At 50.9% G+C, this 24,345-nt stretch overlaps 1 protein-coding gene and 1 non-coding gene across 6 annotated transcripts in view; one reads left to right on the top strand and one right to left on the bottom strand.

Moving 5' to 3' along the window:
• The first annotated feature begins 315 nt into the window (after window positions 1–315).
• The window catches only part of TNFRSF8 (TNF receptor superfamily member 8), a 78,672-nt gene continuing 54,642 nt past the window's right edge, over window positions 316–24,345 (top strand). The window contains exons 1-2 of one of the 5 annotated variants that reach the window (XM_054452386.2): window positions 316–780; window positions 21,241–21,328. In XM_054452386.2, coding sequence (XP_054308361.1) covers window positions 718–780; window positions 21,241–21,328 — 151 coding nt within the window. In that variant the 5' untranslated portion in view covers window positions 316–717. Of the gene's footprint in view, window positions 781–882; window positions 1,113–1,292; window positions 1,396–21,240; window positions 21,329–24,345 lie in introns of those variants that run through there. The other 4 variants (XM_054452379.2, XM_054452369.2, XM_054452410.2 and 1 more) reach the window with 4 other exon arrangements.
• LOC129023254 (U6 spliceosomal RNA) lies at window positions 14,711–14,814 on the bottom strand. Its single transcript, XR_008496741.1, has one exon. It is a non-coding gene; the product is annotated as a U6 spliceosomal RNA (small nuclear RNA).

Here is a 24,345-nt window from a genome sequence, read left to right as displayed (position 1 = left end):
CTATCCATCCATCCATCCACCAATTTATCATCCACTCACTGATTCATTTTACAGCAAATGCTTATGAATGGGGATGGGTGGGTGATTGTTGCTTTTTCTGCAGTCTCCCTAGGCCAGTTGTCCCTTCCAAAGAATCTCAAGGGCATGGGAGAAGGTCCTGGCTGATCGTGTCAGGGACAGGAAACTACTCACATTTCACCGTTTCTTGGGGCAGGAGTGAAGGTGGGGGCATTGGAACCCCCTTGGGGCCTCCTAATATCCTGTGAGTCCCCACCTCCAGGGCCAGAAGCTGCCTGCCTCCGCTCCACCCAGCCCAGGTGCCGCGGGCAGCACACTCCCTAGAGCTAGGACCACTAGTTCCGTCAAATCCGGGGCGGGCCATTCAAACAGCTAAGGGAGGCGTCTCCTAGTGTGCCTTTTCCTGAGTCATCTCTGCACGTGTTTGCCCCCTTTTTTCTTCGCTGCTTGTAGCTAAGTGTTCCTGGAACCAATTTGATACGGGAGAACTAAGGCTGAAACCTCGGAGGAACAACCACTTTTGAAGTGACTTCGCGGCGTGCGTTGGGTGCGGACTAGGTGGCCGCGGCGGGAGTGTGCTGGAGCCTGAAGTCCACGCGCGCGGCTGAGAACCGCCGGGACCGCACGTGGGCGCCGCGCGCTTCCCCCGCTTCCCAGGTGGGCGCGGGCCGCCAGCCCACCTCCCGTCCGGCCCCGGGGATGCGCGTCCTCCTCGCAGCGCTGGGACTGCTGTTCCTGGGGGCGCTACGAGCCTTCCCACAGGTAAGCGGGTGACCGGCGCTTGGGGAGGTGCGGGCCGTCCAGAGCCCGGACAGTGTGGGGTGCGTGGGACGCAAGGGAGGACACTCCTCACCCCGTTCCCTGCCCAGCTGGGGTGAGGGGGCGCGGGTGACAAGCAGGAACACCGGAATATGCTAGCACCCACAGGTGGGAGGCTGGCTGAAGGGCTAGTGGGGGGGCGCCTCCTTCGCAACCCGCAATGGCTGGGACTGATTCATTCATTCAGTGTGAATTGGACTGAGAGAATTGCCATACGCGGGAGGCGCTCTTTATCCCGCTTACCTGCGGGCCCGTCGGGGTCCTGGGCAGATCAGGTGAGGCTGTGGGAGTAGTGGGCAGGCCAGATGGGGCCTCCCTTGGCCATGGGATGTTGGTCGTCCGCGCTCTACCCTGTTGTGTGCGCGGTCCCCTGTTTGCCCCCTCCCTAAGCTGGCCACTGGCTGGAGGGTCAAGGAAAGGAGGGAGAGTTGGCTGTGGGTGAGAGTGGGGTGAGGGTGCAGGACCACCGGGATTAGCTTCCCCAATCCGCGTCTGGTAAAGCAACGCTGTGGATTGAATTCGCTGGAGCACGTGGTGGGCATTTGCCCCTGGAAGAAGGTCAGTGGTGGGGCTGAAGTCTATGGTGGGTTGCCTCAGAATTGAGTTTGGGGACTGCTTTAGGAAAACTGAGCACTTACCAGTGGCCAGCACCAAATTAATCACTGCGGGGAGAATGCAAAATAACCAGCCGTGTTTCACTGAGCCCAGGGGCTGCTGGAGAGAGAGGCCCTCAGCTGACCCAGGACCCTGGTGGACCCCTGCATAGAACCATAGTAGGTGTGAGTGGATGCCTGCTGAACGATACAGAGGGAAAGGAAGGAGCAGGCTATTGGTCCATTGGTGGGTCACAGTGGGGGAGAGGGAAGACCCAGTTCCCCTGTAATCCTACAGGAAGAGAGGACTCCATGCTATGGATCAATTCTAGTCATCTGAACCTTAGGCAGTGGGAGGAGAGTGGCAGAGTGGGCTTTAGGCAGGAGGGAGGATCTATGCAGCAAAGGGGACAGCCAGGTGCCCTCTTCCATCTCCAATGGGCAATGTGAGGTATTCTCCCTTTCCCCCCCCAAGAGGGCAGAGGGGACAAAGCCCTGGCTAGAGACATCCTGTCCCAGCTCTGCAAGCCCTCACCTGGGGGAAGGTAAGAGTTTGGGGTGCCAAGATCTTGGGAAGATGAAGGGAAGGAAGGGATGTGAGAGGTGCTTGGGGGGCTTTGCTGGTTTGGTTTGGCGGCTGAAGCTCATGTGCTTCCTTTCTGTAGAGTGAAGCCCCCTCCACTTTTTTTATGTTAGAGACAGGGTCTCACTCTGTTGTCCAGGCTGGAGTGCGATCATAACTCACTGCAGCCTGAACTCTCATACCAAACCTTTTTTTTTTTTTTTTTGAGACTGAGTCTCACTCTTGTTACACATGCTGGAGTGCAATGGCTCGATCTCGGCTCACTGCAACCTCCGCCTCCTGGATTCAAGAGGCTCACTTCAACCTCAGCCTCCCAGGTAGCTGGGATTACAGGCATGTGCCATCACACCCGGCTAATTTTTGTATTTTTAGTAAAGATGAGGTTTCACCATTTTGGTCAGGCTGGTCTCGAACTCCTGACCACAAGTGATCCTTCCATCTCAGCCTCCCAAAGTGCTGGGATTACAGGCGTGAGCCACCACACCCAGCCTCCCATACCCTTTTTAAAATAAAAATACTGTATATTTAATTGCACAAGGAATATATAAATATATTCTCAAAGCAAAACTATAAACGCTACAGATAAAGCCAAGTCTTTTGACATCGCCTCATCCTGATCCCTTCAAAGATGTAACCACCATAATTGATTTGGTGTGCTTCCTTTGCAGACCTTTATAAATGCATGTCCATATTTATATTGTTTTAATAGACATATATAGAGTTTTCCATATACTATACCCTACGGTACATGTGGTTCCTCATTTGGCTTTATAATGTCTATGAGGCATCTTGGTGAGTTTTCCATGCTGAAACTTACAGATCCTCTGCCTATCTTTTAAAATGCTATGTGATCTTTTGCCAAATGGGATGTTTCATAGTTTATTTATGTCCTGGATGGATGGGTGCTAAGGTCGCCACCATTGTTCTTTCTTTCTTTCTTTGTTAGCTATTACAGTGCACAGCCCTGTATGGATGCTTTTGGAAATAAATGTCTGTGATTCTTTCCTAGACAAGAGACTGAGAAGAGAATACTGAGGTTGCAGGGTGAAAATGCATTCAAATTAAAAGACACCACTGAACTGCCTTCCAGGGTGGCTGGACAATTTACCCTCCTGCTGGCAGTGCGAGAGAGTAGTAACTTTCCCACATCCTAACCGACATTTGATCTTATCAGCATTTTAATTTTTCTCAATGTGATTAGTGAAAAGGGTTATATCCTTGTTGCGTTAATTTGCATTTCTCACCTACCGGGGAAGCTGAGCATCTCTCTGGACTCAGACACTAGGTCATTTCTTGGCAGGAGTCAGGGAGTCTTTGGGGAAGGGGCTACCTGCCCAACACAGTACTCCTTTTTGCCCCTCGAGCCTTCTCCCACTTCTGTTTTTTCCAGTAAAGGTTCAGGAAACTTATTATTAAGCAAAAAAAAAATCCCAAATTAGGGCTTGAATTTCCTTGAGTTTAAATTTTTTTTTTTTTTTTTGAGATGAAGTCTCCCTCAGCTGCCCAGGCTGGAGTGCAGTGGCACGATCTTGGCTCACCGCAACCATCCTCTCCCGGGTTCAAGCGATTCTACCGTCTCAGCCTCCCTAGTAGCTTGGATTACAGGCACTTGCCGTCATGCCTGGCTAATTTTTGTATTTTAGTAGAGATGGGGTTTCATCATGTTGGCCAGGCTGGTCTTGAACTCCTGACCTCAGGAGATCCACCCGCCTCGGCATCCCAAAGTGCTGGGATTACAGGCGTGAGCCACCGCGCCCGGCCTAAATTTTTTTTTATTTTTTGGGACAGTCTCACTTTGTCTCCCAGGCTGGAGTGCAGTGGCGCAATCTCAGCTCACTGCAACCTCTGCCTCCTGGGTTCAAGTGATTCTCCTGCCTCGGCCTCCTGAATAGCTGGGATTATAGGCGCCTGCCACCACACCCAGCTAATTTTTGTATTTTTAGTAGAGATGGGGTTTCGTCAGGTTGGTCAGGCTGGTCTCGAGCTCCTGGCCTCAAGTGATCCTCCTACCTCGGCATCCCAAAGTGCTGGGATTACAGGCGTGAGCCACCGTGCCCATCCTGAAGTTCTTTTTTCATCTCTATTTGATTTTTCCCAAGACTCCATCATTTTTCGCCTGGTATTCTGAGGCAGGAATGCTTTCTTGCTAGCTATCACCATCTGAGAGTTGGCCTCTGATGCTTCATATCACTGTCTTGTCCAATTGTGTTTTTTGTAATATGACCCTGGATTAACTGGTGCATATCCGCAGAGAAAAATTTATTGCCCCGTAGCTCCATCCTTTTCATCCAGGCACCATGGGGTGGGGTTGCGGGGCGGGGGAAGCCCCAGCCTTCCTGTGAACTCTGTAGACTTAGAAATCCCCCAACATCATGTTCCTTGCCAGTGCTAAGGCTAAACAAGCCTTCCTCCCACATCCACGTAACCCCAATTCCAGCCAGATGTAAGAATCTTTGCTCTGGGTTAGTGTGCAGGCTGGGACCAGGAAGGTTCTCATGAAAGAATCTTAGCTGGGGCTGGGTGCTGTGGCTCACACCTGTAATCCCAGCACTTTGGGAGGCCAAGATAGGCAGATTACTTGAGGTCAGGAGTTCAAGACCAGCCTGGTCAATGTGGTAAGACCCTGTCTCTACTAAAAGTACAAAAATTAGCTGGGCATGGTGGCAGGCGCCTGTAATCCCAGCTACTCAGGAGGCTGAGGCAGGAGAATTGCTTGAAACCAGAAGGCGGAGGTTGCAGTGAGCCAGCACTCCCGCCTGGGTGGCAGTGAGACTGTATTTCAAAAAAAAAAAAAAAAAAAAAAGAGGAATTTTAGCTGGGGTGATAGAAAAGCTCTATGTGTGACTCCTCCACCTAGCAATTTAACTTTAAAAGGTTAGCTAGTTACCCCATACTTTAAAAGCAACTTAACTTTAAAAGCTTAGCTGGTCACCCCATACAGTGGAGTGCTAATCGTGGAATTTCAGGGAGTGGCAAGAGGGTAGGAGAGATTTTCTGGTTTTGTTTTGCAAAGGGGACATTTCCAGGGCTGCTCAAATCCTGCAGGGAGGCAAGGATGGGGGGACCTGGAGAGGAGGGGACCCTGAAGGAGCGGAAGGAGGGTCCGGCTTGTCTTAATCAAAGCCATCCCTTCCTGGGGCAGCACTAGTGCTCTAGGGTCAGGGAGTCATGTTACTCAGCTTGAGAGCAGTGAGTTCCGGAAGGAGGGGCGTTTACTGTAAGTTTCTGCTTCTGCTCCCACTCATATCTGACTTATACTCGTTTCTTGAGCAGATTGTGATTCATTTTAAGGTTTGCATACTCTCTCATCACCCTTCTTCACATCAGGACAATCATCAGAAGGAAAATGGGGCTGAAGGATGACTGTGTCTGGGCCGGGGGAGTCCTGGAGGCTCGAGGGTCCTTGGCAATGACGGTAGATCAGCCCAGCCTGGGCCAGCTTGTCCAGCCTGTGCATTGACCCTGGGTGTGGCCCATCTGGGATCACGGTCCTCATTTCACAGACAAGGATTCAATGCAGAGGCCCAGAGGTAGGGGAGAGTCTTGCCTACAGTTCCAGGACTCGTCGGGGTAGAGCCCACCTAAGCCACAGACTAGACACGCAGAATGTCAAAAAAAGGCAGCTCTGGGCCATACCAGTTCTCCACTTCTCTCTCTCCCCTCCCAGGTCCGCCCAGGGGATACTGGGGTGGGGGTGGGGGACCTTCTTCCGGTATCTATGGTTGAAAACCACTGGGCATTCTCGTGGCCTCGCTGGTGGGGAGGGACTTTTTATACATGGCTCAGTCTAGTTACTCCCTGAATGGCTGAGTCCTTTGGTGACATGCAAGTATTCATGCATGCATGCATCCAGCAGATCTGAAATGAGCAGCTGTTCTGGGTCAGGCATGGCTCCAGGGACTTTCATTCAGCCTCTGCTTGTATGCCCCCCCGTGACAGGATGCTCGCTCCTTGCTGAGGCAGCTCACGCCATCCTGGGTTAGCTTTGGCATTTAGACGATCTTCATGATATGCTGAAATCTAGTTTCTTTTTCTTTTCTTTTTTTTTTTTTTTGAGATAGAGTCTCTCTCTGTCGCCCAGGCTGGAGTGCAGTGGTGCGATCTCGGCTCACTGCAACCTCCGCCTCCCGGGTTCAAGCAATTCTCCTGCCTCAGCCTCCCAAGTAGCTGGGACTACAGGCGCATGCCACCATGCTTGGCTAATTTTTTGTATTTTTAGTAGAGATAGGGTTTCACCATGCTGGCCAGGCTAGTCTCTAACTCCTGACCTCGTGATCCACCCGCCTCAGCCTTTCAAAGTGCTGGGATTATAGGCATGAGCCACTTCGCCCGGCCTTTTTTTATTTTATTTATTTATTTTTTTGAGATGGAGTTTCGCTCTTGTTGCCCAGGCTGGAGTGCAATGGCGCTGTCTCGGCTCACTGCAACCTCTGTTTCCCAGGTTCAAGTGATTCTCCTGCCTCAGCCTCCCAAGTAGCTGGGATTACAGGTGCATGCCACCATGCCTGGCTAATTTTTGTATTTTTATCAGAGACGGGCTTTCACCATGTTGGCCAGGCTGGTCTCAAACTCCTCACCTCAGACGACCCTCCCGCCTCAGCCTCCCAAAGTGCTGGGAATACAGGCGTGAGCCACCATGCCTGGCCTAAAATCTAGTTTTGAAAATGAGTCACCTCCCTGTTCTTCAGAAGTGCCTCTGGCGATGTGAAGACTGTGACCTTGGGTCCCTGGAGTCTCTCAGCCAGTCACACACCTGTCCTCCAACATTTATTCCTCACGTAGCGTGAGCTCAAGGCTCCTCATCTGCCTGTTCTCTTCAACTCATTCATTCCACAAACACTTATTGAGCACCTTCTGCATGCCAGGGAGCACTCCGGGTGCTGTGAGTTCATCCATGCACCACATAGCCAGGTCTCTGCCCCATGGAACTGACATTCCACAGGGGTGACAGTCAACAGACTGCTGCAAGTTGCAATGAGAGGATTAGAATCCTGTAGTGTGAGAGAAACAGGCAGCTCCCTAAGATGGGGAAAACAGGACTTGCAGACGGTAACATACACACAGAATGAAAGAGGGAGGCAGCCAGTGGGAGATTAGCTGAAGAGCATCCAGGCCCAAGGGGTAAAAGCCCCAAGAGGCTAGAGGAACAGGAAGGAGGCCAGAGTGGCTGGAGGGAAGTGAGTGAAGAGGGGTGGTTAGGAGAAGGTGGCAGGAAAGGTGGTAGATCGTGCAGACCTTTGTGGACTGTGGTGAGGTTTTTGACAGGGGAGCGATACTGCATGATATATTTAGAGTTCCTTCTGTCTGCTGTGGGGGCTGGGGGGTGGGGGGGAGCAGGCAGAATGGGAGCAGGAAGCCAGGTCATTGCAGTGATCCAGGGGAGGGGTGAGCAGAGGTGGGAATGTGCTTTTTCTTCTTTTCTTTTTTTTGAGACGGAGTCTTGCTCTGTTGCCCAGGCTGGAGTACAGTGGTGTGATCTCGGCTCACTGCAAGCTTCGCCTCCCAGGTTCACGCCATTCTCCCGCCTTAGCCTTCCGAGTAGCTGGGACTACAGGCGCCCGTCGCCAGGCCCAGCTAATTTTGTTTTTGTATTTTTAGTAGAGACGGGGTTTCACTGTCTGAGCCAGGATGGTCTTGATCTCCTGACCTCGTGATCCGCCCGCCTGTGTAGAGACAGGGTCTCGCTATGTTGCCCAGTTTGGTCTCAAACTCCCAGGGCTCAGGTGATCCTCCTGTCTGCGCCTCCTGTTGCTGGGATTACAGGCATGCGCCACTGTGCCCAGCTGGAATGTGCTTTCAAGCTAGAATCAACAGGACCCGTGGATGGGTCCGATGGGAGCGCAGAGGGCAGGAGGGAAATCAGGGATCCTGTCCGTATTTGGGAGCTCAGTATCTGGCTGCATGGAGGTGTCATTTTGGGATGTGGGAAAAAACAAGCAAAGGATAGAACAGGTGTTTTGGAGAAAAGTTCTATTTTGCCCATGCTCAAGTACAAGTGGGGGTTGGGTGTTGAAGTGTGGATCTCTCTACAGAGTTCAAGCCGCTGATATGGATCTCTGGGTACCAGAGTCGACTGTAGAAGTCCTGGTGCCACCTGGGCCAAAGACCACTCCCCAGTAGACTCACCTTACTTCTATTAACCTAGCCCAAGACCCCCTTTTTTTGGCCCCCACATTATCCTGTTCATTCATTCCAACCCAAGCCTAGGCTCTTTTATTCAGCCTGGTTACAGTATATGCTAGTTTGCTTTTGCTGCTATAACAAATTAGCACACATTTGGTGGCTCAGAACAACATGAAGGTATTGTCTTATAGCCCTGGTGGTCAAAAGTCTACGACAAATCTGTAATCCCAGCACTTTGTGAGGCTCAGGTGGGCAGATACTTGGGGGCAGGAGTTTGAGACCAGCCTGGCCAACATGGCGAAACTCTGTCTCTGCTAAAAATACAAAAATTAGCTGGGCGTGGCGGTGTGTGCCTGTAGTCCCAGCTACTCGGGAGGTTGAGGCATGAGAATTGCTTGAACCTGGGAGGCAGAGGTTGCAGTGAGCTGAGATTGCAGCACTGCACTCCAGCCTGGGTGACAGAGCAAGATTCTGTCTCAAAAAAAGAAAAAAGTCTATGATAAGGCAGCAGAGCTGTTTTTCTTCTGGATATGCTGTAGCAAAATGTTTCCTTGCTTTTTTCCAGCTTCTAGAAGCTGCCTGTGTTCCTTGGTCCCTGGCCCTGCATCACTCTGAACTCTCCTTCCATCCTCACATTTCCTCTCTCTCTCTTTTTTTTTTTTTGGAGATGGAGTCTCGCTCTGTCACCCAGGCTGGAGTGTAGTGGCACGATCTTTCGGTTCACTGCAACCTCCACCTCCTGGGTTCAAGTGATTCCCCTGCCTCAGCCTCCCAAGTAGCTGGGACTACAAGCACCCGCCACCACGCCTGGCTAATTTTTGTATTTTTAGTACAGACAGGTTTCACCACGTTGGCCAGGCTGGCCTCGAACTCCTGGCCTCAAGTGATCCACCTGCCTTGGCCTCCCAAAGTGCTGGGATTACAAGCACGTGCCACCACGCCAGCTAATTTTTGCATTTTTAGTAGAGATGGGGTTTCACCATGTTGGCCAGGATGGTTTCGAACTCTTGACCTCAAGTGATCCACGCATTTCGGCCTCCCAGAGTGCTGGGATTATAGGCATGAGCCACCTTTGAGAGACGGTAGAGCATTTGGTTAAAGGTATGAACTTTTTTGTCAGCCTGTCAAGGTTATCCCTTGCTTCTGACACTAGATGGTGACCTTGAGCAAGTTGTTACCTCTGTGGGCCTCGGTTTCCCCATCTATAAAATGGGCTAATAACAGTAGCTACCTTGTATTGTAGGGCTGGTGTAAGGATGACATGAGTTAATATGTGTCAAGTGCTGAGAGCAGCTCCTGGACACAGTGAGTGGTGTGTAAATAAAGGTGAGCCTTATTAGGTGCCTGTTGTATGCGGGGATTATGGATACAGCCATGGAGATGAACCAGTTCCAGTCCTTGCCCTCAATGGGTGGCAGTGCGGGAAGGGGAATACAGAAGAGAGGGTGGCCAGTACTGCGTGGGGGACTGTCTGGGGCCTGCGGGAGTCCAGAGGAGCCCATCTTTACTTCCACCTGGGTCAGTGGGGGAAGGAGGCTCCAGAGTTTGCAGTGATGAGGCTCTGCACCACAGATGGTGCCATTGTCCTCGCCAGCTTTGCCCAGGGCTCTGGAGGCAGCAGAAGGGGTCAGAGGTTAAACAGCACATCAGTGCCAGTGGTTGGGGCGAGCCTGAGGCCTGCTTTGGAAGCCCCACCCAGCAGGTTCCCCTTGGGTTCTTGGGTCCTCCAGGGGGCTAAGAACTCCTAGAGGCGTCGCCCACCGCTTCATTTCAGCCATCAACTTTCTTGACGGATTGCTGCCTGCCAGGTACGGTTCCTGCTCTCAGAGAGTGCATGCACAGATAGTGTGGCCTCCACACAGTTTCCTGAAATGGTTCCAACCTGCTGAGACCAGGAAACTCCTAAACCCCGCCTTCACCTTCCCAGCCTGGGCAGGCATCCTTCCCACTCTGGATTCGGGTGAGGGAGGCCAGGACGCAGCGGCCAGGCCAAGAGTTTTCTCTCTCTCCAAACGGTCTGGGGGGCATGTGCCCCGCCCCTTCCCCACACAGTCTGGGAAAGGGAGGTGGGCAAGGAAACACACCAGGCTGGGCGCCAAGGCTCACGCCTGTATTCCCAGCATTTTGGGAGGCCGAGGCAGGAGGATCTTATGAGCCCAAGAGTTTGAGAACAGCCTGGGCAACAAAAAATTAGCCGGGCATGGTGGTACACACCTGTGGTCCCAGCTACTCAGGAGGCTGAGGTGAGAGGATCACTTGAGCCCAGGAGGTCAAGGCTGTATGTAGTGAGCCGTGTTCATGATCGCAGTACTGCACTCCAGCCTGGGTGACCGCGAGGCCCTGTCTTAAAAACAAACAAACAAACAAACAAAAAGTAAATACACAAGCCCCTTCTGGGCAAGTGGCCTGAGGCTGGCGCAGGAACCTAAGGCACCTCCAAGAGGATCAGAAAGTCAAATACTCCAGGGGAGCTGGGCCCCGCTTCCTTTTTCTTCAGGTCCACTATATCCATCTCTCTCTCTCTTTCTTTCTTTTCTTCCTTCCTTCCTTCCTTCTTCCTTCTTCTTTCTTCTTTTCTTCTTCCTTCTTTCCTTCCCTTCCTCCCTCCTTCCTTCCCTTCTCTTTCTCTCTTTCTCCCTTTCCCTTCCTTTCCTTTCCCTTTCCCTTTCCCTTTCGCTTTCCCTTTCCCTTTCCCTTTTTCTTTTTCTTTTTCATTTTCTTGACAGAGTCTCACTCTGTCGCCCAGGCTGGAGTGCAGTGGTGAGATCGTGGCTCAAGGCAACCTCCGCCTCCCGGGTTCAAACGATTCTCCAGCCTCAGGCTCCTGAGTAGCTGGGATTACAGGTGCCCACCACCACGCCTGGCTAATTTTTATGTATTTTTACTAGAGATGGGGTTTCACCATGTTGGCGAAGCTGGTCTCAAATGCCTGACCTCAAATAATCTGCCTGCCTCGGCCTCCCAAAGTGCTGGGACTTCAGGTGGGAGCCACTGTGCCCGGCCCGCTACATTTTTCTTTGTAGCTGCCATCGTCCCATGGCAGCTGTTGCTGCCCGGGAATGTACTTCAGGGCTGGGTGGGTTTTACCCCATCTGAGGTGTAGCTAAGGATGCAGCTCCAACACTTTCTTCAGCCCTGGAATCTTCAGGATCCCTGCAGTCTCAACAATTGGCTCATGGAGCCGGCACGGGATTGCTGTGAGGCAGGAGGGATTTCTTGGTGGGAAGTAAGGATCGAGCAGTTGCTAAATTCGGACTCAAGACGTGACCTTGCTAAAATGGACTCGCTCTTCTCCATTCTGTCCACCTCCCCACCACATTAATGATCCTGAAACCCTTCAATGCTTCCCTAGTGCCAAAGGCAACATGTCCCAAAGTCACTTTCTTCCTTTTTTTTTTTTTTTTTTGAGACAGAATCTCACTCTGTCACCCAGGCTGGAGTGCACTGATGTGATCTTGGCTCAATGCAACCTCCGCCTCCCGGCTTCAAGCGATTGTCCTGCCTCAGCCTCCCGAGTAGCTGGGATTACAGGCGTGCACCACTACGCTCAGCTGATTTTTGTAGTTTTAGTAGAGAGGGGGTTTCGCCATATTGGCTAGGTTGGTTTCAAACTCCTGACCTCAAGTGATCCGCCCGCCTTGGCCTCCCAAAGTGCTGGGATTACAGGCGTGAGCCACCGGGCCCAGCCTCAAACTCACTTTCTGGCAATGGCAGTTCTGAGAAAAAAAGGTTTGAGAAACACTGCAGATTTTTCTGACTGGCCCCCATATCCTTCCTTGGAGAATCAGAGAGTAAGTAACCACATCAAAGGCTCTGAGAGGCCCCGTGTTCTAAAATGGAAAGCTCTCAAATGGACTCCAGTGATTATTTGTGTTTGTTTGTTTGTTTATTTATTTATGAGACAGGGTCTCACTCTGTTGCCTAGGCTGGAGTGCAGTGTTGCAATCACAGCTCACTGTAACCTCGAATTCTTGGGCTCAAACAATCCTCTCACCTTAGTTCCTTGAGTAGCTGGGACTACAGGCATGTGCCACCATGCCCAGCTAATTAAAAAAAATTTTTTGTTAGGCCGGGCACAGTGGCTCATGCCTGTAATCCCAGCACTCTGGGAGGCCGAGGCAGGTGGATCACTTGAGGTTATGAGTTTGAGACATGGTACAACCCCATCTCTACTAAAAATACAAAACTTAGCCAGGTGTGGTGGCACGTGCCTGTAATCCCAGCTACTCAGGAGGCTGAGGCAGGAGAATCGCTTGAACCTGGGAGGCAGAGGTTACAGTGAGCCGAGGTCACGCCACTACACTCCAGCCTGGGCGACAGAGCAAGACTCTGTAAAAAAAAAAATTTTTTTTTTTTTCATAGAGACAGGGTCTTGCTATGTTGCCCAGGCTGGTCTTGAACTCCTGGGCTCAAGCGATCCTCCCACCTTGGCCTCCCAAGGAGCTGGGATTACAGGTGTGAACCACTGCACCTGGCTGTGTTCTTCTGCCTATCATCTGTTACCATCCTGTAGCCCCAGCATTTGATGAAACGCTATTTGGGAAATGACAGTGAAGGGCTTCCGTACTCATCTCTTTTTCTGACTCCCTGACTCTCTCTTCTGCCTCCCTCTTGCATTTTTAAGTCCCCTTAAATTGCACTGGGCTCACCTGGATAATCCAGAAGAATCTCCCATCTGAAAGTCAGTGGGTTCACAACCTCAATGCCATCTACCACCCTGATTCCCCTTTGCCATGTAAGGTGACGTATATGAGCACATATGTGAATATATCACCCTAGGTCCTGGGGACCCAGTGAGGATGGTATGATTCTTGCTAACTGACAGAGCAGGAGTGTACCATCTTGGACAAGCATCGCCGTTTTAAATTCTCCTTGATTAAAAACTGCCTAAATCCAGCCCCAAAACATCAGCCTAACGGCTAACATCAGCATGACCATAAACCACAAATGACACCTCCAACCAGAAACATTCCAACCCTAAGATAAACACCCCCATCTGACTGGAGACGTGCCAGCCCCGAGACAACCTCCCCTCCAACCAGAGACATTCCCAGCACACAGTAAAACTCTCCTCCACACAGAAACATTCCTAGCCTGCGATAAGCTCCCCATTCCAGAACCCTTAAATACCCTTAGTCCATTAAAAAAATGCTGCTGACCGAAATTGGCCAGAAGGCCTTCTCAGTTTTATTCTCTCTCTCTCTTTTTTTTTTTTTTTTGAGACGGGGTTTCACTCTTCTTGCCCAGGCTGGAGTGCAGTGGCGTGATCTCGGCTCACCACAACTTCTGCCTCCCGGGTTCAAGCGATTCTCCTGCCTCAGCCTCCTGAGTAGCTGGAATTACAGGCATGCGCCACCACTGCACCTGCTTGCAGTGGGACACCTGTGAGAGGTGCTGCCTGTGGCCAGGGATGGACCCTGTGTGTCTGTGGGTGTGTTTAAAGAGCGGGAGGAGGATGACTTTAGTTTCAGGTAGTCTCCTGGTCTGGAGCTCACGTGAGCACTGAGTGTGGAGAGAGGGGTTCAGAGTCCCACAGTTAGGAGGTGACTGAGTTTGGCGTGTGGTGGTATAGTCTAGTGGTTGCTTAGGAGTGAGGGTGTGGCGGCAGACGCATAGTCCTCTAAAATGTCCATACATTCTACATTGTTAATTTGGGACAGGGTCTCACCCTGTCACCCAGGCTGGAGTGCAGTGGCCCAACGACGGCTCAAGAGATTCTCCCATCTCAGCCTCCCAAGTAGCTGGGACTACAGGTGCATTCCACCACAATCGGCTAATTTTTGTATCTTTTGTAGAGATGGGTTTTTCTCCTTTGCGGTGTTGCCCAGGCTGGTATCAAACTCCTGGGCTCAAGTGATCCTCCTGCCTCAGCCTCCCAAAGAGCTGGGATTATAAGTGCGAGCCACTTCGCCCGGCCAAATGTCCACACATTCTAATCCTTGGAACCCAAGACTATGGATCTTGAGACAGGAAGATTATCCTGGATTATCAGGGCGGGCCCAATCTAATCACAGGAGTCCTTAAAAGCAGAGAACCCTTTCTGGCTGTGTTAGAGAGAGATGATAGAGGCAAAGAGAGAGATGTGATGTGAGACGGACTCAGCCCACCACTGCCGGCTTTGCAGATGGAGTAAGGGGGCCATGAGCCAAAGGATGCCACAGTCCCTAGAAGCAGGGAACAGCCCTTAGTTGGCTGTCAGCAAAGAAACAAGACCTCAGTCTTATAACCACAAGGAACTGAATTCTACCAACAACCTTAGTGAGCAGGGAAACCAACAGTCCCCTAAAGCTTCTGGTAGAGACACAGCACGTGACCTGGATGGCGGTGATCAGAGAGGGCTTCCCAGAGGAAGTGGCACTCATGAGTGAGGTCCCAAGGATGAATGGGGATGCACTGGATTTAGGGACCAGTGCAGGCAGGGAAACAGCACGCACAGGCTGCTGCAGGGAGTGGGTGCCCATGGGGTGCCAGTGGCAAAAAGAGGCTGGTAGGAGAGGTACCAGGGGCCTCACAGGCAGGCAAGGAGGGCAGGGCCTCTTGGGCCACTGTTAAGACTTTGGGTTTTTTTTTTTTTTTTTATATGAACTGTTTCATGAATTTCCATATCATCCTTATGCAGGGGCCATGCTAATTTCTGTATTGCTCCAATTTTAGTATATGTGCTATCGAAGCGAACACAAGACTTTGGGCTTTATTCATAGCTGGGTTGGAAGCCATCTGAGGGTCTTCAATAGGACGGAGGGGAAGACAGTAGATCGTGTTTTCAAAAGATCAGTCTGGTGTCTGCACTGTGAGCTGGGTGTGGTGGATGGGGTGGACGAGAAGAGACCCTCAGGTGGCCACTGTCAAGTCCAGATGGCGGGAAGGTGAGGAAGAGCTGGTAGATGTGGGGGTAAACTGCAGGTTAAACAGAACTAGTGATAGGTTGGGGGCCAGGGAGAAGCAAGCATTTCAAAAAGCAGTCAGTCTCAGCCAGCCATGGTGACTCACGCCTGTAATCCCAGCACTTTGGGAGGCTGAGGTGGGTGACTCATTTGAGGTCAGGAGTTGGAGACCAGCCTGGTCAACATGGTGAAACCCCACCTCTACTAAAAATACAAAAATTAGCCAGCTGTGATGCCAAGCGCCTGCAGTCCCAGCTACTTGGGAGGCTGAGGCAGGAGAATTGCTTGAACGAGGGAGGTGGAGGTTGCAGTGAGCCGAGATCACACCACTGCGCTCCAGCCTGGGCGACAGAGTGAGTACTCTGTCTTAAAAAACAAAAACAAAAACAAAAACAAAAAAACCCCTCAGTCTCATGGTGAGTGGGGAGCAGGGATCTCAGAGCCATGGACTACAGCACCCCCCTACCCCAGGCAGCAGAAGCTGGAGGATCAGAGCACGTGCCAAATCCTGGCTCTAACACTGACCAGCTGTGTGACTTTGGGCAGATTTCTCATCCTTATGTCTCAGTCTCCCCATCTGTAAAATGGGTTAACAGTTGTTGGCTGTTAGAATTACTTTTGCTATGGAAAGCAAACCGTTCCAGCATTTGCACTTCTTTCTGCTCAGCTTCTGCTAGGCCAGCGCATCTCAAACTCCCTGGGGCTCTTGTTAAAATGCAGATTCCAATTAGGGAGGTCTGGGGTTCTGCATTTGAGAAAGTTCCCAGGTGGTGCCCCCACTGCTGGCCCGGGGCCTCACCTTGAATAATAGAGCGCACAGCGGTGGAGATCCCCAGGAGACAGGGAGGGGAGGGGTGCTTACCTCGCTGGCCCTGCTCAGCTCTGGCCCCTTCGGGGATTTTGCATTTGATCTGACTCCCCGCCCACCCCACAACTTCTAGACTCGTCTCCCACAGGTATGGTCCGGCTGAGACCAGGTGGGGCTTTTTGAAAGTGAACTTTAACTGGTCTTGTAGGGAAAACCAAACCAACCTGAAAATAGACAGACCTGAAAATGGTAAGGTTTTAGGCCACCCTCTCTTTATCTTAATGCCACTAAGGTGGGGCTGAGGGCCTCCAGTTGCACAGCTCATTACCTTGTGGACATCTCACTTTGCCTTGAACCTGCGGGGAACTCCACCCAAAAGCCCCCCCTCCAGTCCTTGGGCTTCCCCCTCCCACTCTTCGCTTTCTGATCCCTCCTTCCCTCCCAGGCAGGGGCCCGAGCACATCCCAACTCCCCTCTCCCTCTTCCCTAGGGCAGCAGGAGCTGATGAGCCAGGCAGGGTGAGCCTGGAAATTCACAGGGCCAGACTTCTCTGCGTGATGGCAGACGCCCGGGCCCTTGCCTCCTTCTCCACCAGGAGCTGGGACAGGTGAAGGGCCTGTGAAAGGGGAAGGGGGTGCCCCTTCCTCGCTCAGCTCCACTTGGAAAATGGGGCCCCAAGTCCTCTGCTCCACCTTCCAAGGGGATTTGAGAGGCACAGGCTGGACATGCCACCAGGTTGAGATCCCACGGCCCCTCCGCACAGCAGGAAGACTGCCCTCCGGTGGCAAGCTATGGATTTACCAAGAATTATTGCTGAAAAGAAGCCACCACCTCCCAGCATTTGGTGTCCTTGAGATGCTATTTACATATGTGGCTTTGTACATCTGTGTTCTCACTCTCTTTATGTATACTTATCACTACTTTGCTTTTATCACTACTTTATTTTTTTAATTCTCTTTTTTTTTTTTTTGAGGCAGGGTCTCACTCTGTTGCTCATGCTGGAGTGCAGTGGCGCGATCTCGGCTCACTGCAACCTCCGCCTCCTGGGTTCAAGGGATTCTCCCGCCTCAGCCTCCTGAGTAGTTGGGATTACAGGCATGCACCACCACACCCTGCTAATTTTTGTATTTTTAGCAGAGACAGGGTTTTGCTACGTTGGCCAGGCTGGTCTCGAACTCCTGACCTCAGGTGATCTGCTGGCCTCAGCCTCCCAAAGTGCTGGGATTACAGGCATGAGCCACCGTGCCCAGCCAACATGATCCCAGTTTTGTTGGCAACATCCAAAGCATTGCAATCAGGAGCCAGTGGAACATATGCGTTCTTCTCTCCATCCGGCCGAATCAGGGTGCTGACCTTGGCCACATCCATGTCATAGAGCTTCTTCACAGCCTGTTTGATCTGGTACTTGTTGGCTTTAACATCCACAGTGAACACAAGTGTGTTGTTGTCTTCCGTCTTCTTCATGGCAGACACCGTGGTCAGTGGGAACTTGATAGCAGAGTGGTCAAGCTTGTTTCTCCTGGGAATACTCTTTCGAGGATATTTGGGCTTTTAATACCTATTTTTATTTATTTTTTTGAGATGGAGTTTCACCCTTGTTGCCCAGGCTGGAGTGCAATGGTGTGATCTCGGCTCACTGCAGCCTCCACCTCCCAGATTCAAGCGATTCTCATGCCTCAGCCTCCTGAATAGCTGGGATTACAGGCACCCACCACCACTCCCGGCTAATTTTTTTGTATTTTTAGTAGAGACGGGGTTTCGCCATGTTGGCCAGGCTGGTCTCGAACTCCTGGCCTCAGCTGACCCTCCTGTCTCGTCCTCCCAAAGTGCTGGGACTACAGGCGTGAGCCACCGTGCCCGGCCCTGGGATTTTTTTATTTTAAAGATGGGTAGCCTGTGGCCCAGAGATAGGGGAGAATTGGGGACACAGTGAAGCTCAAACCTCTCTGCACTTAGTTGCTGTGTGACCTTGGGCAGGTGGCTACACCTCTCTGGGCTGCAGTTTCCTCATCTGTAACATGGGGTAGTGATCTGGCCCCAAAGAGCTAGGGGTGTGTAAAGGAGGAGTTGTGTGAAAGCAGGCACCCAAGGCCAGACTCGGGGGAGTAATGTGCAATACTATGGGCTCCCCATTCTTTGCACCCCCACCCCTCCATTGACCCAGGTGTGGTGGCAGGAGGGAAACATAAGCAGCCAGAGCCCCCAAGGTGTGCTCCAGGCCCCAGCAGAGTGAGCAGGGCCTGGGGCCATGGTCCCCATAGACTCCATAGCTGTCAGTGAGATTAGCAGGCAGGCCGGGAGGGGAGACCAAGGACAAGGACCCAGAATGTTCCCACACTCAGCAGTCCTTACCAGTGAGCCCTCACACCTCCAGCCAGCCCAAGGCACAGGCTACTGAACTCACCCAGTGAGATACTGTGGGTTAGGAGCACTTCGGGTGTCCTGGCAGGTTCCTGCTCCCCTGGAGAGGCTCCCAGGAGCCCTCTGGGTGACTTAAGAGAGGACATTCTCCTCTCCTGCTGGAGGGAAGAGGGTGTCCTCAAGGCCCTGGGCTCTGGATTAAATGAGAAGGGAGACAACTCAAGCGCCATGTGACTATTAGGCAAATATCAGGTTCATGTATTATTTCAAATTAATACGGCGACATGTTTCAGACATGCAAAAAAAAGAATGATGTAACCAACACCCTATTTATCCACCTTCCAGCCACGCTGCTGCTCTCTGCTGCTTCCTGAACATGCCGGAAGCTTCACTGTTCCCTCCAGTGGAGAGAAGAGTCAGGCAACCCCTTAGGCCAGCCAGGCCTCTCTCCTGGGAGAAAGTGGCTTCTGCTTCCCTTCCCTAAACCAAGAAAGCCCCACATTGCACCAGGGGCCACCTCCTTTCTGCCAGGCACCATCTTGGATGCTGAAGACATGGAAATGCTACAAGGCTCCCTCCCTGCCTCTTGCCTCACTTCCTGCTTCCCTTCTCTTCCCTCCCTTCCTGCTCCTGCTTCCCTTCTTTTCCCTTTCGCTCCACCCAGAAGTTTCACATCCTGGATCACCCCAGAAAGGTGCAATGGTGTTCCCCTGTCATTCCATCTGGAAAGACAAAACTCCTTTCCTGGAATCTCAACAAAGAATTTCCTCTCTTGAACCCTTTCTTATGATGGGGCTTCACTTTCAAAGAACCCTTGAAACACATGGGGGGCTTTTTAAAAACACATCTTCCTGAGGCCGGGCCAGGTGGCTCACGCCTGTAATCCCAGCATTGTGGGAGGCTGAGGCAGGAGGATTACTTGACCTCAGGAGTTTGAGATCAACTTGGGCAACATAGCAAGACACAGTCTGTACAAAAAAATAAAACATTAGCAGGGTGTGGGGGTGCATGCCTGTGGCCCCAGCTACTTGGGAGGCTGAGGCAAAAGAGAGGACTATATCAGCCTGGGAGGCTGAGGCTGCAGTGAGCCATGATTGTACCATTGCACTCTAGCCTGGGCAACAGAGTGAGACCTTGTCTCAAAAACAACAACTACAACAACAACAAAACCCCCAAAAAACCCACAAAACAAAAACCACACCTTCCTGAAAAGAGTGAGCCTCTCCAACCCCTACTTCACACCATGCACAAGAATGAAACTTGAATACGAACGATTAAACAATCTCATCTAGAAGTTAATGTAGGAGAATATCTAAGTGACACTGAGTGGGCAAATATTTCTTAAACTGGACAAAAAAAGGCATTAACCATAAAAGAAAAGATTAGTATATGTAATTTATTAAAGCTAAGAATGTCTGTTCATCAAAAGCCTCCAAAAAGAAAGTGAAAAGGCAAGCCAGAGGATGCAAGAAGATACTTGCAGTTCATATAATCAACAAAAGCCGTGTATCTAGAATATGTAAAGAACCCCACACATGAATAAGAAAAGCCAGACAACCCAATTTAAAAAAAATGGCCACAAGACCTGAATAGGCATCTTACAAAAAAGAATGCCTAAATGGTTAATAAATGTGGGAAAAGGTGCCCAACAACATTACTTATCAGAGAAATGCAAATAAAAACCACAATGAGGTATCACTACAGATCCAACAAGATGGCTAAAGTTTTAAAAACTGACACCACTGAGTGCTGACAAGGATGTGGAGCAATTGGAATCCTCAGACACTGTGGGGAAGTGCCTACTAGTACGACTACTTTAGAAACCTGGATGGAGAATCTATCAGAACTGAACATGTCTTATGCCCCAGCAGTTCCACTCCTAGGTATATAGCCAACAAAAGCGTGTACATTTGGACACTAAAACATGTGTACAGGAATGTTCCCAGCAGCACTATCATAATAACCAAAAAGTGGAATGTCTATCGAGAGCAGGCCCGGAGTGGTGGCTCATACCTTTAATCCCAGCACTTTGGGAGGCCAAGGCGGGTGGATCATTTGAGGTCAGGAGTTCAAGACCAGCCTGACCAACATGGTGAAACTCTGTCTCTGCTAAAATTACAAAAACTAGCTGGGCATGGTGGCAGACACCTGTAGTCTCAGTTACTTGGGAGGCTGAGGCACAAGAATCATTTAAGCCCAGTAGGTGGAGGTTGCAGTGAGTTGAGATTGCACCACTGCAATCCAACCTGGGCAACAGAGCAAGACTCTGTCTCAACAAATTAAAAAAAAGAGAGTAGACTGTACAAATAAATTGTGCATATTTGTGCAATGCTATACTGCAAAGCAATGGACAGAAATGAGCAACTGTTATTTGCAACAGTGTGAATGATTCTCACAATATAATGCTGAATTAAAGAGGCCGATTGCAGGGGAATGGACTGTGTAATTCTACTTTATGTAAAATCCAAAAGCAGTCAACACTAATAGAGCGATAGAAATCAGCGTTTTGGGAGGAGTGTGTGGGAGGGGGGGATGACGGAGGAGCTAGGGCTGGCAAGGTCCCGTTTGATGAGTTGGGTGCTGATTGCCTGGTGCGTTCATCTTGCAAAAATGCAGTTGGCTATAACTTGAGATCTGTGCACTTTTTTGTACGGGTGTGTTAGACTTCAACAAATGCATTTACCAGAAATTTGTATTGTTGGGCCCATCCCAGAGACAAGGTAGGAAGCAACTATGTTAATCCCAGGGTGAGGGGATGGTGACTAGCCCCAGGTGAAGGTGGTGATGATTATGGTATGAAAAGGGCCAGGAGAATTTGCTGATAGGTTGTTTGAGAGGAGAGAGTCAAGGGAGACGCTAAAGTTTCTGGCCTGAGCTGGAGTAGCAGGGGGAAGCCTAAGGGCGGTGTGGGTTTGTGGAATCAGGAGTTCGTGTCCTGATTTCTCTCCTATAATACAAAGCTCCATCTCAGGCCTCCTGGGACTGGTGGGGACAGAGGGAGTATGGATATCTGGGTTCCACCTGGCCTCACCAGCTTTTCTGACCTGCCAGGATCGACCCTTCGAGGACACCTGTCATGGAAACCCCAGCCACTACTATGACAAGGCTGTCAGGAGGTGCTGTTATCGCTGCCCCACGGGTGAGTGGGGGCATTGGGGGTGGGGAGAAGGGGGGAAATTTGTCTTCAATTGATGACCCTCTTGGGGGATTGATGAGTGGGGAAATTGGAGCCAACCGTCATAGTCAAAATTGGCTACAGTTTTCTGCAGGTCATTCCTAGCGTCGCAGAGTCCAGGAACTCTCTTGGAAGGCTAGGGCTGTAGAATTGAGACTGTGTTTCTTGCTGCCACAAGAACGTCCATCTCCATGAGTTTTTATTTTTAACTTAGAGCTGCCCTTTATTGGACACTTACTATCCATGAGTCCGAGACCTTTATATGCACTGCATCATCTCATTAAGTGCTTGCAATGATCCTTTATTACACTCAATTTGCAGATGAGGCTACTGGGGCTTGGCAGGGTTAAGTTCCAGCCACTTCCCTTGATGACCAGGGTCACACAGTTGGGAAATGGTGGAATGATCAGGGCTGGGGCCCAGGGCTCAGAGACCTCAAAGCCTGGGCTGTCAACATCTTCTGACCACCCTTCATTTCTGGGGCCTGGAAGTCCTTTGCAGTTCTTTCTTTTCTCTCTTATTTTTTTATTTTGAGATGGAGTTTTGCTCTCATTGCTCAGGCTGGAGTGCAATGGTGCAATCTTGGCTCACTGCAACCTCCGCCTCCCAGGTTCAAGCGATTCTCCTGACTCAGCTTCCCAAGTAGCTGGGATTACCGGCATGCACCACCACACCTGGCTAATTTTGTATTTTTAGTAGAGACAGGGTTTCACCATATTGGCCAGGCTGGTCTCAAACTCCTGACCTCAGGTGATCCACCCGCCTCAGCCTCCCAAAGTGCTGGGATTACAGGCATGAGCCAACGTGCCCGGACTAATTTTTTTTATATTAATTTAAAACAGAGTCAAAGTCTCGCTATATTGCACAGGCTGGTCTTGAACTCCTGGGCTCAATCAGTCCTCCTGCCTCAGCCTCCCAAAGCACTGGGATTACAGGCATGAGCCACCATGCCTGGCCTCTTTGCAGTTCTTGACTGCCCCAGCTCAGAACACCTGGGACAACCTGGACAATAGATTTCTCTGAGACCAGTCTCCCAGACCAGAGCTCCCTTTCTGGAATGCTCGCCTGCCCCCAGCACCGTGATTGACTTCTAGTCGATTACCAGGAAATCCTTCTGGAGCTGGGGTGACTGTTGTTCTTTCCGTTTTGCAGATGATGCTTAGGCCCGAGGAGATAAGCAGCTGGAATAGGGTCATGAGGCATTTCTGCCCCTGTGGTTATTATCAAAAGTCCTGAGGCACAACCAGTGGTCTTAGATGGGCAGGGCAGGACATAACGATGCCCTCGTGGTCTCTGACCTCCAGGAACAGAGATTGTCACAGGGACATCAGCCTTTAGCTGTGCCAGCAAGGGTGGGAGGGAGTCTGTGTGTGTCTGGTTCATTGTCGCTGCTTCTTGCTTCGAGGACAGCAGGCCATTGCAAGTGGGCGGGCATCATCTGGAGGGCTTCCGACAGTGGGGGCGGAGGGGCCCATCCACCCAGCTGTGCTGTCTGGAGGGTGGTGACAGATTATGGCCATCAGGGCTATTCCACTGGAGCTGGGCGGGAACCCAGGTCAGTCAGTTCCTAGACTTGTGGTCTCTTAACTCCCCCATGAGATGCAGACCAGGCTCATGCTCAGGCCACCAAAGGACAGAGGGAAACATTCTTGGAAAGAATTTGATGTTTTTGTACTTGATTTTCATTTGTATTTCCAACAATGATTCAAAGTAGTCATTGTATGGGCAAAAGTAATGGGTTGGATGCTATTGGACTTTCTTGCTTTTATTTTTGGTTTAGTGTTGATTTTGAATGATCTATCAGGTGGGTCCCCTGGTTTTTTCAGTGCTTCACTGGTCGGGCATCCACCCACCCATCCAAATACCTGCCCCCCTCACCGGCCCATCCATCCATGTACCTGCCCACCCACCCATCTTTTTAACCACTCACTAACCCACCCCTCCCATCTCCTTTCCATTTTTCTTCCCATCTGGCCCCTATCCATTCACCCATCTGTATTAGTTTGCTGGGGCTGCCATAACAAAATACTATAGCCTGGGTGACCTAAACCATAGACATTTATTTCTTACAGTTCTGGAGGCTTGAAGGTCCGAGATCAAGGTTTTTGCAGGGCTTGGTTTCTGGTGAGGGCTGTCTTCTTGGCTTGCAGATGGCAGTCTTCTCATGGTGGGAAGATCGGTCTCTCTCTCTCTTTCCCCCTTGTCATATAAGGCCACCAATCCCACTGGATTAGGGCCCCATTCTTATGACCTCATTTAACCTTAATTATCTCCCAAAAGTCCTGTCTCCAGATACAGTCACACTGGGGGTTAAGGTTTCAACACATTTAACATATGAACTTTGCTGGGGACACAATTCAGTCCATAGCACCATCCCCTTCCCATATCCCTCCAATTATCCTCCCATTCACCCCCGCATGCATACACTCACCCCTCTCCTGGCCATTTTCTCATCTACTTTTCTATCCATCCATCCATCTATCCATCCATCCATCCATCCATCCATTCATCATCCATCAAACAAATGTTTATTTCTCTCTCTCTCTTTTTTTTTTTTTTTTTTTTTTGAGATAGAGTCTGTCTCTGTAGTCCAGGCTGGAGTGCAGTGGTGCGATCTTGGCTCACTGGAACCTCCGCCTCCTAGGTTCAAGCAATTCTCTTGCCTCAGCCTCCTGAGTAGCTGGGATTACAGGCATGTGCCACCACACCCAGCTAGTTTTTGTATTTTTAGTAGAGATGGGGTCTTACAGTGTTGGCCAGTCTGGTCTCCAACTCCTGACCTCCAGTTGTCTTCCCGCCTTGGCCTCATAAAGTGCTGGAATTACAGGCATGAGCCACTGTGCCGGGCCTAGTTTCTGGGCCTTTGGATATGCCTGTCCCCATGTGGGATGCCCTCCCCTCCGTCCCTACCTGCTGCAATTCTGGAACCCCTTCCTCCATGAGGCCTTCCCTTGCTTGCCTGATGCTTGGTGGTGGTTCCC

The sequence above is a fragment of the Pongo pygmaeus genome, chromosome 1, assembly GCF_028885625.2.
Source record: "Pongo pygmaeus isolate AG05252 chromosome 1, NHGRI_mPonPyg2-v2.0_pri, whole genome shotgun sequence".
Taxonomy (NCBI): domain Eukaryota; kingdom Metazoa; phylum Chordata; class Mammalia; order Primates; family Hominidae; genus Pongo; species Pongo pygmaeus.
Note: the sequence above shows the minus strand (reverse complement) of the source record. Positions and strands in the feature narration are given on the sequence as shown.